A 14,127-nucleotide genomic window follows, 5' to 3' on the forward strand; every position below is an offset into this window, starting at 1 on the left:
TTTCCTCCCTCCTTCTCAATAAGAGATAGATAGAGAGAGAGAGAACGACACAACGCCCCCTCTCGCCCTGTTGATGTGAAACTCCTCACCGAACAATGCTCAGTCATGCCTGACTCTCGGTTTTACTGCGACAGCCTACTCACATTCACTAGACTTCATTAAACCCTGTTATCTCGAACCCCATCTTCATCTTGAACGTTTCATCGTCTTCGTAAGCATCACCACCTCCATTATCACTATACCATCATCATCACCAAACTCTATATCATCTTCAGCAAAAGTGTGACTTTCAATATCAAAAATACCGTTGTTTGTCACACTCCTTAAAATCTCTGCATGAAATAGTGACTCTCCTTTAAATGTGTTGCCATTACAGCAATCATTTTCATACCCAATCGTTAATAATGGCCTACAGAAATATGTCATCTACTCATTGAGGTGGGAAACTACAATTTAAAATTCTCTTATCATTTACTCATCCTCCTGTGCGTTACAAAATGTCTGACTTCTCATGTGGAACAAAAAAGAAGATATTTTGAAAGAAGTCTACGTTCTTTGTTCATACAACAAAGACAGTGAGGTTCAACGTGGGTTTGGACCCCAATAACTTTTATTGTACAAACATGAACAGCTGAAAGGTGCTTCAAAATATCTTTGTGTTCAACAGAAGAAAGTCATACAGGTTTGGAACCACGTGAATGTGAGTAAATTATGACAGAATTTTCATTATTTCTACCCAATCGAACTCTTAAAACTAGTTCAGTTGGTGCGATTCAGAATATTTTTGATCATTTATATCAATAATTAATTTAGATGTTACTTTATTTGTTTTTAGTGCACTAAAAAAAACGTCTTTTAGCAGGCTTCATCCAAAATCAACTGGTGCAGCTGTTAAAATGGAAACATTTCTGCTATTCCAATATTCTGTATCAATTTTATTATGCTTTATTATCTACACTGACCCAATGTCGTTCCTTCATAGACCCGGTTGAAACCCCTTGATGAAGAATAGGAGACCATCATAAATTACAACATGGAACAAATATATCAATGTCTTACAACCAATAGGACACACTTTTGTAGAATACTTTTTTTCCCCAAACACCATTTCATAGCGGTAAATAACAAACAAACACAAGATGGATAAGAAAGAGAGAGTGAAAAAATGTAGGGGCAAGGACAGGCGCTTTGTCAAACTGAGAGCTGCCACTGAGGTCTGAGTCGGAGCAATACAGTTTTTTTTCTCTCTCTCTCTCTCGCTCTCTCTCTATGGTGTATGATGTTTTTTTCTCACTCGTTTCCAGGATCACAATGACAAAGGCTTCAAAAGATCAGAGGAACCAAGAGAAGACTGCCGTACCGAAAAGTTAACCATCACCAACGCCTCCGCAGAGTATCTCTATGTCTTTCTCTCTGTGACTGTCTTACCATAGCCATGCATCCCTCCCTCAGTCACTCGTGCATACAGACGTGCATGTAGCTGGTAGAGTTCAACTGTCCTGCGGGCCTTGACTTCAGAGAGGTAAGTGACATCTTACTCTATTTATGAACAAGCCAACAAAAAACAGACAGCGAAGTGAGTTAGCGAGCGCTAAAACAGGCATGTCAGTAGTGTTTTACAAGGATGTGCACATCTATTTCAGCTGTTTGAGAAACAGGCATGGTTGCGCTGACACTCATTTTGTTTGTTTTGTAATCTTGAATGTAAAGCGATACACGCAGGTTTCATTTGTGCTTGAAAGTCATAAGATTGTGTATTGCACCAGACTCGTAGACTTGAGCAAACATAGTTTCAGCTGAGCAACATGGATCTGCGTGTTTGAGGCCTAGCGTATCCACTATACTCCTATACTGGAGTATAGTGGATACGCTAGAATCTCAGCTTGGATCAAATGAGGTATCTTTTTGACCGTGATGTACCTCTTTTTGCATTTAATTAAGGTATACCTTCTTTAGTTTAAGAGACGCATAATAATATGATAATACTTTTGATAACAGCATTTTTAACGCTCCGTGAACATATTACAGTGGCTTCTGCAACAGTCTGTGTATTGCGAATCACAAAATAGTTAGTCGATTTTGCTGATAATCTGTGAATTTACGCATCCCTGTGAGTCATTCTCACGAGAAATGGAATCGGATTGCGCACAATCCTGCGAGAAAAAACAGTTTTGGTTCTGTGCTCTTTAACTAAAAAACACTGTATAATAAAATGATGCTTTCTACTTCTGTAGGTCATATTCAGTAAATTATTTATTGAATGTGTGACTTAAAAAATAATTTTGTAGCTTTAAGGTTAATTCCTGTTTTAGCTCACCTTTAATGTGCAATTAAAGAGTCACGTTGACAATTATGGGACTGATATTCCTGAACAACTGAGTGTGCGTGCAAGGCTCTTCCTTTTGACCCCGGTCATTAATGACCTAGTTATTGATGGCGGACAATGCAAATTATTAATAACTCACTTATTAATATAATTCGGTGTGCGATTCTTTTGTCATTTGCATACTGTTTCATATTTACAAAGCGGGGTCTAATAAGCAAAGTTGAGAATTTTTGCTATATTGAAAAGTACAATGTCATGCAGGGAAAAGCATTTCAAAATTGTTATTTATGAAATTAAACTCACCTGTAATTAAACTCACCTGTAATGTGACGGATAATGTCCTGCAACCGCCTCCATGACTCTGCTGCTATCGACTACTAATCCCAGCGATGCTGATTCCTGAATATATATATAATTAATATAATTAGCCAAAATATTCAGTGTTTAAACTTTACCCTGGAAAAAATATATATATGAAAAAAAAAATTATTAGGCTTAACGAGAATCCTACTACTAATAGAATAGCTTCTGGTTTGTGCCTTTAACCTCTTTGGATCATTTAAATGATGTCTAAGCAAGAGTTCTGTCTGATGTTGACATCCAGCAAGGCCATATTTCCTGTCTACTGATCACTGCGGCCAAATTTAGCTTTAACATCAATAAGTAATGCTGCTTAAACAGGACAATGTTACGTCTTTGTTATTCAGCTATTAAATGGGTGCTGGGCTTTTTTTTAAGTGTGAAGTGGATTTTAAGACTCAGATCATTATTTCGTATCAGGTCAAACTGAATATGATGATGGTCACAAACCCTTTTTAAAATAAAAGAATACAAAATGTAAAATTGGATTTATGTAATCTGATTGATGTGTTAAGTAAAACATGAATTGAACATTCAGATAGTGTCAAATGTCGCATATCAGACACAAATATATACATATATATATATTTTTAAAATTAGTCTATAGATATTTGCTCCGAGTTATTCTATATTAATTATAATTAGCTTTAATATATAAAACAACAGTAGTCTATGGTATGTCTTCATTAAGATGTAGTTGAATTGTTGAATTTTCTACTTAAACAAGGCTCTGGGAGTCCTTAGAAACATCACTTAGCAGTTCTTGCGTGTCATTTATTTGACTATGGATATGTTGTACTATTTGACGGTGCAAGGCAAGATATTAAATCTAGGTTGCACCTGTTTAATATAAAAAAAACAACAAAAAAAAAAAGTCAATAGCTTTTTTTGTTTAATTTCTTTTACATATTATAGGCAAATACAGGTTTAAGCAGTTATGAAGACAGATTGCTTTAGAAGCCTGTCACTATATGCATTTATGTTTATCCTTTTGCGCTAATCATTTTTAAATTAAACGCAGTAAGGCACTCAATAGAGAAATTATTAAATTTACTATTTTTGTCTACTGCACAGATATAAACAGACATACAAGCAAACACAAAAAACATATACAAACAAACACAAGAATTTAATCAAAGTGGTGATAAATCTAATCAATAGTGAGAGAGACATATAGATTTTGTCCTCTTTATGGTCATTTTATATATCATTCTCTCTATAGAAAACCTTTTGAGCAGAACCAAAATATATTTATGTCATCACAAAAGCGTACATTCAAACTGTCGCTTATTTTAATTTATTTTAACTTTTGTGGGACATTTAATGCTAGATTTATCCAATATACATTTTCATTTACTGTTTTTGTTTTTTTGTTTTCAGGGGAAACACTCACGCATTTGAGACAAGGATCGCCTTAGAGAAATAATTTAAGTAAGGGTCGATTTGTGTATCATGCGTAACATTTAGCACTGACTACCCATGAAATTTTAATATTGCCAAAAAACATAATTTTCATGCAAATCTGAACATATGATAAATCTAAATTCAAATCTAGATTCTAAAATCTCTTTCAGCGAACTTCGGGCCTTTGGGTTCATTAACCAATATGCAAATACAGTTACATTTCAGCTATTATAAAATGGCACCATCAAACTAAAAAACGAAAAAATACTTAGTATATACTATCATAAAAAAGGTCACCGGCTCAGAGCTGGGAAGACATGGACAGAAATAAGTATCAGAATCTGAATTGTACGTTTATATTTATTTATATTTAGTCATTTAGCAGATGCTTTTATCCAGTGCTCTAATGAAAAACCTCACAACACAAGCAATTCGTCATACAAGAGCCAACAATACTAAAGAGGCTACAGCTGAAGTAAATGTCCTCAATTGTACAAGATCACGTACTTTTCATGCAGTCGTGTATTTACAGCTATTCTCATGGCCACATGTGGTCTATTGTAATTAGTTAGAAAATATGACTCCTGATTATCAGTGTTGCTGTTGTTTGAATTTGCTGATGTTTAAATACATCAATTATTACTCCTGAAATGCATCATCGGCACATCTGACTTTGAATCAGACAGGAGTAGACAAATGATAGAGAAGAGTCTAAATTCATTAGAAACTGTAGGTATGGGGGGGGGGGGGGGTGTAATTTGCACTTAAAAAAGCACATTTATTTATTTGCGTAACCTAAACTGCAGGAAAAACTCCACAGGAATTTAGGTTCTTCTCTCATTCCTTTCTCACTTCTTTCATTTGTTCGTCACATTCTTCTGTGATCTCTTTGCATGCACTTATAAAGGCCGTCTCATAGATAAGATAAACGGTTTGATAGAATGATAGAGAAGGAGAGGAAAAAAAAAGTCCAAACCGCTCTGCTGCTTTCCCCCTCCTCTGTTCACTCTTTCACACATCTGACAGAAAACTAGAAAACAACCTCCACACTCCTTTTTCCATCAATTATATCCTATGTTGTTTTAGCTTATAACCAGCTCGCCCCTTTCTCCAGTATTATGTGATGATATATAGATTTAGGGCATATGATACGGATTTAAGAATGAACAAATCTGGCATTTTAAGCATGAAAATAAGTCCCAAATTCTCACACTCTCTGTTCTTGGATATTAAAAACTTCTACAAAGCAGATTTAAAAGGCCCAAAATTAAAAGTAGGGCAGCGAGAGTGAACAAATCTACATTTCTCTGGTCCAGGAATCTGTCTGCTCAATGCGTATTGTCTTACACCTTTATTCTTTCACCCACATTATGCTAATGGTGAGGTTTGTGTAGGTGACTTGTGCAGGTACATTCATACTGTACTCACCACTGAATTAACATCACCCTCATCAGCCAAAACTGCCAAACCTACAACCTGTGCGTGGGCCGTCCAGATTCACAGTCTCTCAAAGTTTAATGGCTCTGACTGAGTTCACGAGGCACGGCGACAGAGTGGGAGGACCTGTAGTACTGGCCTGTCATTCAAAATAAAAAAGCAGTGGTTACATCAAACTGCTATTATCCAGCAAAGAACAGTTAAAATAGTGTAGCATGAGAGAGAGAGAAAAGAGAGGGAAACACTATGTGTGGGTGGAAAAAGGGGTGCAGAGACAATGTATGCGGTATGGAAACAATTTTATATTGTGGGTATATGAGGGATACACTTGCAGAAAGAAAGCGAGAGAGCGGAGGCGGGGTGTACGGAGGTTTCCCTTGTCCACTTCCTGTTCTATCGTTGTTTCATGGTCAACTTCCCGTCACATGATTTTGAACAACCACAGATTCTCACTGGCGTAAACACAGTCTTTTCGCCCACACAAACACACGCACAGAAACACACACAAACACTTATGCATGCACAAAATCTTAATAAAGCAATAAAGTTAAACGCTTAACACACCGCACAACAAAAATAAATACACAAGAGAGTTCAAAGATAGCAAAAAAATACACAAACATGTTCTTACTCTGACCGACACATACACACACTTGACAGGAAGCGTTGCCTCTCACTCATATCATATACACTTACATGCACACCCACGCCTTACCTGCCAGTTAAACAACTCTTACGTTCTTTACACTGAAGTCACTAACCACAACAGATGCGAATGTCAAGATAACATTCTGAGCCGCAAGCACAATAAGCCCAAAAGGTCTCATAACCTGCCAACATCAGTGAAGACAACACACTTTCATCCTGCAGCTTTTGTTAATTGTTAAAAAAAGTGTAGTAAAGTTTTGATGGATTCTGCTGTCTGCTCGTTCACCATGAATGAGACCCTCAGTGGACCAGGAGGGAGACTGTGAGTATACCACAGATTGCTTTAGTCTGTGATGTAGGAGAAAAGATAAAAATAGACTGAGAAGGAAAGGAGGTTAAGGAGGAGAGCAAGACAGAAGAGGGAGAGAGATATAGAAAGAGAGAGATAGAGGGAGATCCGTGACTGCTTCCTCAGGATGTGGCTTTCGGTTCAGGGTTTTAAGGGAGGGGGTGACTCTATGACAACCGAAGACTTACCTTTTGATCGGTGGCACCTGTGAAAGAAATGTGTGAGAAAGTGTTTTCACATTTAAGCATGAAGTGTTTGCGCACGAGCCAGAAAGAGGCAGAGAGAGCGGCTGCTTTCACACGTGGCTGTGTTTTAATTTTGACTGCTGGGTCGCACGCTCTACAAAACTCACGGGTCGACATGACTAGATAGCACGCGAACAAAAGCAACAGGTTATGGATAAAGAAAGAAGAACATCGGTGAGTAAGCACTAGACAAAAAAGACTGAGAAAGAAGGACGAGAGAGAGAAAGTAACAAGCTAAACATAGAACAAACAAAGGCCATTTGTAGTCTTTTGATTGTTGCTGTAGATGTTTCTCTGTTTCTGCGAAGTTGTTTTTCTTTGCTGTTAAAAAGCAGCTGTTACAGAGGGAGATGCAAAGAAACCATTAATCAGTTGTTTGTGTGGTTTGGTTCACTAACGTTCATGAGGTTCAAAGAGTTTCAAAGAGTTTCGATGACTTCTTACAGTCTTTGTTTGTCTTTTCAGTTTTCAGATGCTATGAGCGTCCTCTAACTCGAGGGTGCTTCAGCCATTTGCAACACGCCACATGGCTGACCATACATCTCCCGAACCCGAGTCGCTCTCCTTCGCTCCGATGTTTCGACCTCAGGCAGAAGGTCAAAGGTCAAGTCACAATCTTTACCAGCAAAGTTCATTAAGTGGCCTCGGCCCGTTTGAAGTGACGTGTGAAGCCACGGATGGCACTGGGAGTGCTCTGAATGGAATAGATCAATCGGGGAACGCAGCTTACTGGGGGAATACGTCCCCCGTGTCCTCTATGGGACTCAACAGGAACAAGGCACAAGCTGGAGTGTATGAGACCGACTGGAGTTCTCACTGCCACCAACAGGAGGTGGCGGACTGTTACGAAACAACTGAGCATCAGCAACAAAAACTGGATTCTTTCTCCGAGGCGTTTTGCAGTCGCAACACTTCACGAATGCTGGGTGGAGGAGAGCAGAGCGGCTTCAACAACTCTACTCCTCCTTCACATTCCCTTTCCTTCCCTCTGGTTCTTAGCCCACCTCCGACGCCCCTGCCTCCTCCATCCTTCTCTCCTCCCAAACGACCTCAACACTTCCTGCCCGGACAGATCTTGAGCCAATCGCAGACGCAGACGGATGGGTCGTTGCAGTTCTTTCCCTCTCTTCCTTCCCCGTCCACCGGCAGGTACAATCACCCCATTTGGCTCCAGCTACAAGATGATGGCAACTACAATTTGGACTTAACGCAACACCTCCAACAAGAGTCAAACTCCTCCCTGGTTTATTCAGAGCATGGAGGCCCTCATCTGAAACAAATAAACTCCCTGCAGAAAGGTATGAGTAATAAAAACGCAACATTTTGTGTGTTGACCTATTTTGAAATACAAGTCATTGGGTGATTTTTTTTTAATGAATCGCACTTTTCTTGCTTAGAATGTTCACTGCAAATGTCCCTCAACCATACACTTGCTCAAGATCACCCTCAGTCCTGCGTGCAGCAGCATCTGGGTCACGAGCCTGGGACGTCTGAAGATCACATGACATGGCCTCAGGTCTGTCATCTGCACATTCAGACAGATTGTTACCTTGGTCAAGCATGTTAGATTCATGCATCAATGGCTTTCACATCATTCTCATGTTCTGTAGTTGAAGCTGGTCATGCTAGCATGCAGCATTCACTAAATAATATACAACCACGTTTTTCCATCTTGACAGATGGGGCAATCATCACATTCATATGGACCTAGTCTGCACCAGTCCAGTCTCCATGTGCAGGGGTCAGGGCCAGGAGAAGGATCACGAATTAGTTTTGGACTGAACTTCAGTTCAGGGTCCTCAGACAAACCTCTGGGATCCTCCAGCACACAGGCATGAGACCAACATTTTACTGATTCATTTAGTTTTGGCCTTTAACCATTCAAAAGTTTTAGATCGGTAAGATTTTTTACATTTTTTTAAAAGAAGTCTCTTCTGCTAACAGAGGTTGCATTTATTTGATCCAAAATACAGCACAAACAGTGTTATTGTGAAATATTTTTACAATTTAAATTAATTGTTTTCTATTTGAATTTATATTATAAAATGCTATTTATTCCTGTGATGGCAAAGCTGATTTTTTCTCTTCGGAGTCACATGATCCTTCAGAAATAATTCTGAAATGTTGATTTGCTGCTCAAGAAACATTTATTATTATCATCAATGTTGAAAACAGTTGTGTATGACCTTTTTAGGATTCTTTGATTAATAGAAAGTTCAAAAGAACAGCATTTATTTGAAATAGAAAGCTTTTGTTACATTATAAATGTCTTTACTGTCACTTTTAAACAATTTAATGCATCCTTGCTGAACAAAAATATTCATTTATTCAATTTCTTAAAAAAAAAAAATTCTTACAGACGTCAAACTTTGAACCGTTGTGTATAATGTCACAAATGCTTTCTATTTCATATAATATTACATAATATTATGGAATATTTTTGTTACTATTGTTTCCTATTTGAATATATATTTTAAAATGCAATTTATTCTTATGATGGCAAACCAGTTTTTTTCCTCTTCAGTGTCATATGATTCTTCAGAAATCATAAAATGTTGATTTTCTGCTCACAAAACATTTATTATTAATATCAAAGTTGAAAACAGTTGTGTACGACTTTATATGATCCTTTGATTAATATAAAGTTCAAAAGAACAGCATTTATTTGAAATAGAAAGCTTTTGTATTATAAATCACTTTTGATCAATTTAATGCAACCTTGCTGAACTAATTTATTCAATTACTTTAAAAAAAAAATATATTCTGACCCCAAACTTTTGAACTGTAGTGTATAATGTCACAAATGCTTTCTATTTCATATAATATTATAAATAATATTAAAAAACATAAAATATTATATTTAATATTTCACAATATTACAGATTTTACTGTATTTCTGATCAACTGCAAGCAGTTGGTGAGCATAAGAGACTTCTTTTTTTTTAAAAGATTAGAAAAACTTTGACCCCAAACTTTTAAGCAGTAGTATTTATATACTATAAAAGCATTAAAAAAAAACCTTCACATATTGTTTGAATGTACAGTAACAAGTGTTAAAAACCACAAGCCTTAATGCTTGTTAATATTATTCATTAATTATTAATTAATAAATATTTTATGTAGCATCACTCACATGCAATTTTGTTTTTTTTTTCCTTTTGCCTCATGTAGAATGTTCCAGGTTCCGTATATACTGGAGTGCCTTTCAATAGTGTGATCCAGCTGAGTAGAGAGCTCATGGAGAACTGGGAAGGAACTGTACCTCACTGTACACCACCTCCAATGCTGAACCCGACACGTAGTGGAACGGGGCTCTTCTGCAACCTGTTGTCTTCCTTTGCTGTGGAAAACAGAGCAATGTGGACAGGCGAGAGGAAAGATGATGACTCACAAAGGTGAGCATTCCGATGTTTGTTTGTTTCTTCTCAGTCGCTCGTTGGTGTCGTATATGAGATATGCCGCTGAGAATGATTTTCCCCTGAAACATAAAAAAAAAAAAAGAAAGAAGTGTTTTTTCATCTCTTGATTTGGCATCAAATCGCGCTCATTTTAAGAAACATGAGATTTTATGAGACAGGTGACATCAATAAACTTTCTATCACATTTACACCCAAGGTGCATAAATATAGGCCCAGAGTTCCAAGCTGAGCTGCCAGATCTGATAATAGATAGAAGAGAGCATGGGGTGTATCCAGAAGAAGTGGTCAGGGAGGAGCTGTTATGGAAACCTTGGGCGGAGTTAGAAGAAAATGACACCCTTTTACAGCATGGTAATAAAAATATTTAAATTACCATCAAACCAGTAATTTCTTTAAAAATTATTCATGAGTGTGATTTCAAACCTCAGTTGAGAATCTTCTTGACCTGAGCGCCTCCAGTGTTCTACCAGGAGGTGGCGCCAATTTGGAGCTTGCTCTTCACAGCCTGTCTCGTTGTAATGGAAACATTCTAGTAAGTGCAATATTCATGTTTATAGATTTATGACATTACAAGACTGTATTCACAATTACCTCTCCAAAATGTTCGTGGTAATCATGTTGCCTTCCACAAATTAATTTGACGTATATTTATTTAACTTCCTTCTTTTCCCTGTTATCCCTCTCCACCAATCCTATGCAACAGGCAGCGCTGGAGATGCTGTTGTTTAAAGACTCCCCTCCATCAGAAAACTATCACTATTCTGGTAAATACTCATTTCTTGATTCCCAAAAACATTTACAGTCAACAAATTATAAAATAAGGCTAATCCGGTTTCACTTTACATTTAGGCACGGATATCTGGACTTTGAGTGAACAAAGACTGTTCCATAAAGCATTTACAATTTATGGAAAAGATTTCTCCTTTATACATAAAATGGTAATATATCAAACATTTGTTAATCTAAGCCACCAAATATTTGAAATCACAGCATTTGCAATTCAACATGTTCAAACTTTCAGGTGAGAACAAAGCAGGTGTCACAGTGTATTGAATTCTACTACAACTCCAAGAGGCTTTCAGAGAAACAAAGGAAACAGAGTGAGAGAGAAAGAGAAAGTTTGGAGGAAGAGAGACTTGCAGCCGTCATCAATCAGGTAAGACTGACTTTAAAACTTTGGAACATTTAAGAATCATTTGTTTCAAATCAGTGGAGAGTTAGGATTATTTAATTCAAAAAGGAGAATTATATAATTGCTTTTAAACTGACCTAATATGCCATACCCTGTCTACACACTAAACAAGCAGTAGCTACACATTAAATAACACATTTTACAGAACCTTTATATTTTAAAGTATTTCATTATTTTTAATTACATTTAATAGATTGCACTTACTTAAAATATTTGCAATAGATTTAAAAAGGTGCCAAAGTGTTTGGACTGGGGTTTCATTGCATTCACACTGCCTTTACCAGCAGGTGCTGTCAGCCTGTTCTTTCGAGCGTTTCGGAATAGTGAAAATCGAAGACCGTATGCACGGAACGTTCTTTAGAACTTCCGCAATAATATAAGCCAGCTGAAAAACTTCCGGTGAAATGTTTGTGTGTGTGTCAGTATCTTCGATGTCATGAGGTAGCTTTAACACCATCAATAGTGTAATACTTAGTTTATTATCTGAATAAAGTCACTTCAATAGTCAGGCCTAGCATTAATTTAGTTATTCAATAGCAAGACAACATACAAAAGACACGTCACTCAGTGTTGATCCTCAGCAAAATTCAATTTGACTATCAGTTTTTACACTTTCGTATGAAAAATAAGCATCAACACACTGTAAATTAAATTATTTTGCACTTAAATTCACTGAATAAAATGAGTTTTCACAAGCGTGTCGAAGTGACAGCTTCAGTGATTATAAAGGGAGGGAGTGGTGCCTGCTTTCTATCCAATTCATTTGCAAGAAAAGTTATTGTTTTATACGAGTCTTTGAGAGTACTTCATACTTCACCCTGACAAAATGTATTCTTAAACCTAGTGATTTTATAATGTTTTATATTTATTTTTTAAACGAAACGTGTGAAAAATCTTTTTACATGAAATGACTAATATGACCCAATAATGCTCCCCTTCTGCCATCTGCTGGTAATTAATGTCTAGTAATTATTTTTTTAATAAACGTGTTTTCCATCAAATGATGGATTTCCTTCATCTTGAAATTTTAGGTTGTACAAATGGGGACAATCTCAAAAGGATTAAAAATAACATTTAACGTTCTGGACAAATATCGGTGTGCGCGTGTCCAATTTTCAACTTTTCCATTAGCTTCAAGTCTTTATTGCAACCAATACAACTGGTTAACTGGCAAATAACTACAGTAAAATATAAATACAACATTAAAAAGTAAACCATTGATGGTTTTGTGTCGATTTACAGCGAGTAAAGAATGACAGCTAACAGTTCACCGGAAATGCCCAAGCTGGTTTATCGAAAACCAGGAAGTAACCGTGCATATGGTCAAAGTATAGTTTCTTCCATTTCAACTTTTACTATAGTACATTTTTAATGTACAAAACATATGAAAACTATCCAAGGTCACTGCTTAGTAACAGTACACAAATCTGTCCAAAACTTGATATAATTTTATAATAAACGCTTGAAACTAAATATTTAGCGTGGTTTGGTCAGGTGCTTTGATTTGCGTTTGAGAAATTTTCCACAGTGAATAACTTACGTTTTACTGTTATATCCTCATCTGCAAATGAGAGAAATTCACGAATTATTCCTTTTTGAAATGCGTAAAAGCTTGCAATGACAGCACGCGAGTCTTCTGACTTTGCTTCACGAGTGCGCATGCGCCTAAAAGGGGTTTAAGTGGGATATAATGTAACGCCATTTAATTTAACATTACAAAATACAAATACACATTTGTAAACCAAGTTTAACAGTCATAACGAAAATTAACCATTGTTTTAATAGTATAACCATGTTTTTCTTGCATATTAACAATTTGTAGTTACTGGTTACACAAAGGTAAACTAGTTTTTGTAGCAAAACCATGGTTAAATTTTCAATAGTCGAGAGCTTGATTTGCTAATTCTTTGAAGGACAACACCAGACACCTTGTAGAATACTGTTTTTTTTTTTTTGTAGTAAATATTTGAAAATTGAACTCTTCCACAGGTTCTTCCATCTCCCAAGATGCTAGCTAACCAACCCAGTATTGAGAGACTGATTCACACCCCACCACTTCCCACAAGCTTTCCTTGTAAACAGTGTGGAAAGTAAGTAGGAACAAATAGCCTACATGCATTTAAAAACAAAGACCTTGGCTTTCAGTGAACTCACTGGACATTCAGTTATATCCAGCCTTCCCTTTGACCTTGCAAATTGTCTTTTCAGGATGTTCTACAAAATAAAAAGCAGAAATGCTCACATGAAGATCCATCGACAGCAGCAAGAGGACTGGAGAGAAAAGCTACAGATACACCCAAACCACAACCTGACCAGAGCACTGGCTCATCCAAACCAGACCCACCATCAGAATCACATCCTGACCCAAAGTCTAATTCAAAATTTGGTCCAGTCACAGAGCCAGTTGGCTTTTCTTCAAAGCACAAAGACTCAGAGTACATGCCCAACCAGTAGTACCAGTTGCATGGCTTCCACCCAGAATCCACAGATTGTGTCGAAAGCGCCCCCCTTATCCCTCCACACTGGACATCAGCAGACATGGGGCTCCCTGCACAGTGTGGAAACAGGCAGCCTGTTTTATAACAGAGGCTCCGTGGTAAATGGGCTTCATTTGAGCATACCAGACAGTGCAAGTAAACAATGGACTGATACCCAATAATTTACACTTATTACCCAAACTGACAGTTTTGTACAGTTTTAACTCTTGCAATGTTATAAGAATTAAAAATTACCGCTTTTAAACAAGG

At 37.1% G+C, this 14,127-nt stretch overlaps 1 protein-coding gene and 2 long non-coding RNA genes across 5 annotated transcripts; 1 reads left to right on the top strand and 2 right to left on the bottom strand.

Moving 5' to 3' along the window:
* Positions 1–1,280: 1,280 nt before the first annotated feature.
* On the top strand, positions 1,281–14,125 carry si:dkey-19b23.10. 3 transcript variants are annotated; one of them, XM_048185831.1, is made up of 12 exons: positions 1,281–1,522; positions 7,235–8,067; positions 8,167–8,285; positions 8,449–8,601; positions 9,941–10,164; positions 10,385–10,539; positions 10,617–10,720; positions 10,892–10,952; positions 11,038–11,126; positions 11,210–11,344; positions 13,370–13,470; positions 13,589–14,125. In XM_048185831.1, exons 2-12 carry the CDS (start codon positions 7,296–7,298, stop codon positions 14,037–14,039), a joined length of 2,364 nt encoding a protein of 787 aa, XP_048041788.1. In that variant the 5' UTR covers positions 1,281–1,522; positions 7,235–7,295; the 3' UTR covers positions 14,040–14,125. The 3 variants fall into 3 exon arrangements, with proteins under 3 accessions (XP_048041788.1, XP_048041790.1, XP_048041789.1); XM_048185833.1 differs by lacking the exon at positions 1,281–1,522 and adding an exon at positions 6,355–6,497; XM_048185832.1 differs by lacking the exon at positions 1,281–1,522 and adding an exon at positions 6,548–6,943.
* Positions 1,404–5,717, bottom strand: LOC125265547. The gene is made up of 3 exons (XR_007184280.1): positions 5,519–5,717; positions 2,646–2,725; positions 1,404–1,539 (listed from the first exon to the last, which is right to left on the bottom strand). It is a non-coding gene; the product is annotated as an uncharacterized LOC125265547 (long non-coding RNA).
* On the bottom strand, positions 8,175–13,047 carry LOC125265546. The gene is made up of 4 exons (XR_007184279.1): positions 12,921–13,047; positions 10,612–10,693; positions 9,903–10,247; positions 8,175–8,294 (listed from the first exon to the last, which is right to left on the bottom strand). It is a non-coding gene; the product is annotated as an uncharacterized LOC125265546 (long non-coding RNA).
* Positions 14,126–14,127: the final 2 nt, after the last annotated feature.

The sequence above is a fragment of the Megalobrama amblycephala genome, linkage group LG3 (assembly GCF_018812025.1).
Source record: "Megalobrama amblycephala isolate DHTTF-2021 linkage group LG3, ASM1881202v1, whole genome shotgun sequence".
Taxonomy (NCBI): domain Eukaryota; kingdom Metazoa; phylum Chordata; class Actinopteri; order Cypriniformes; family Xenocyprididae; genus Megalobrama; species Megalobrama amblycephala.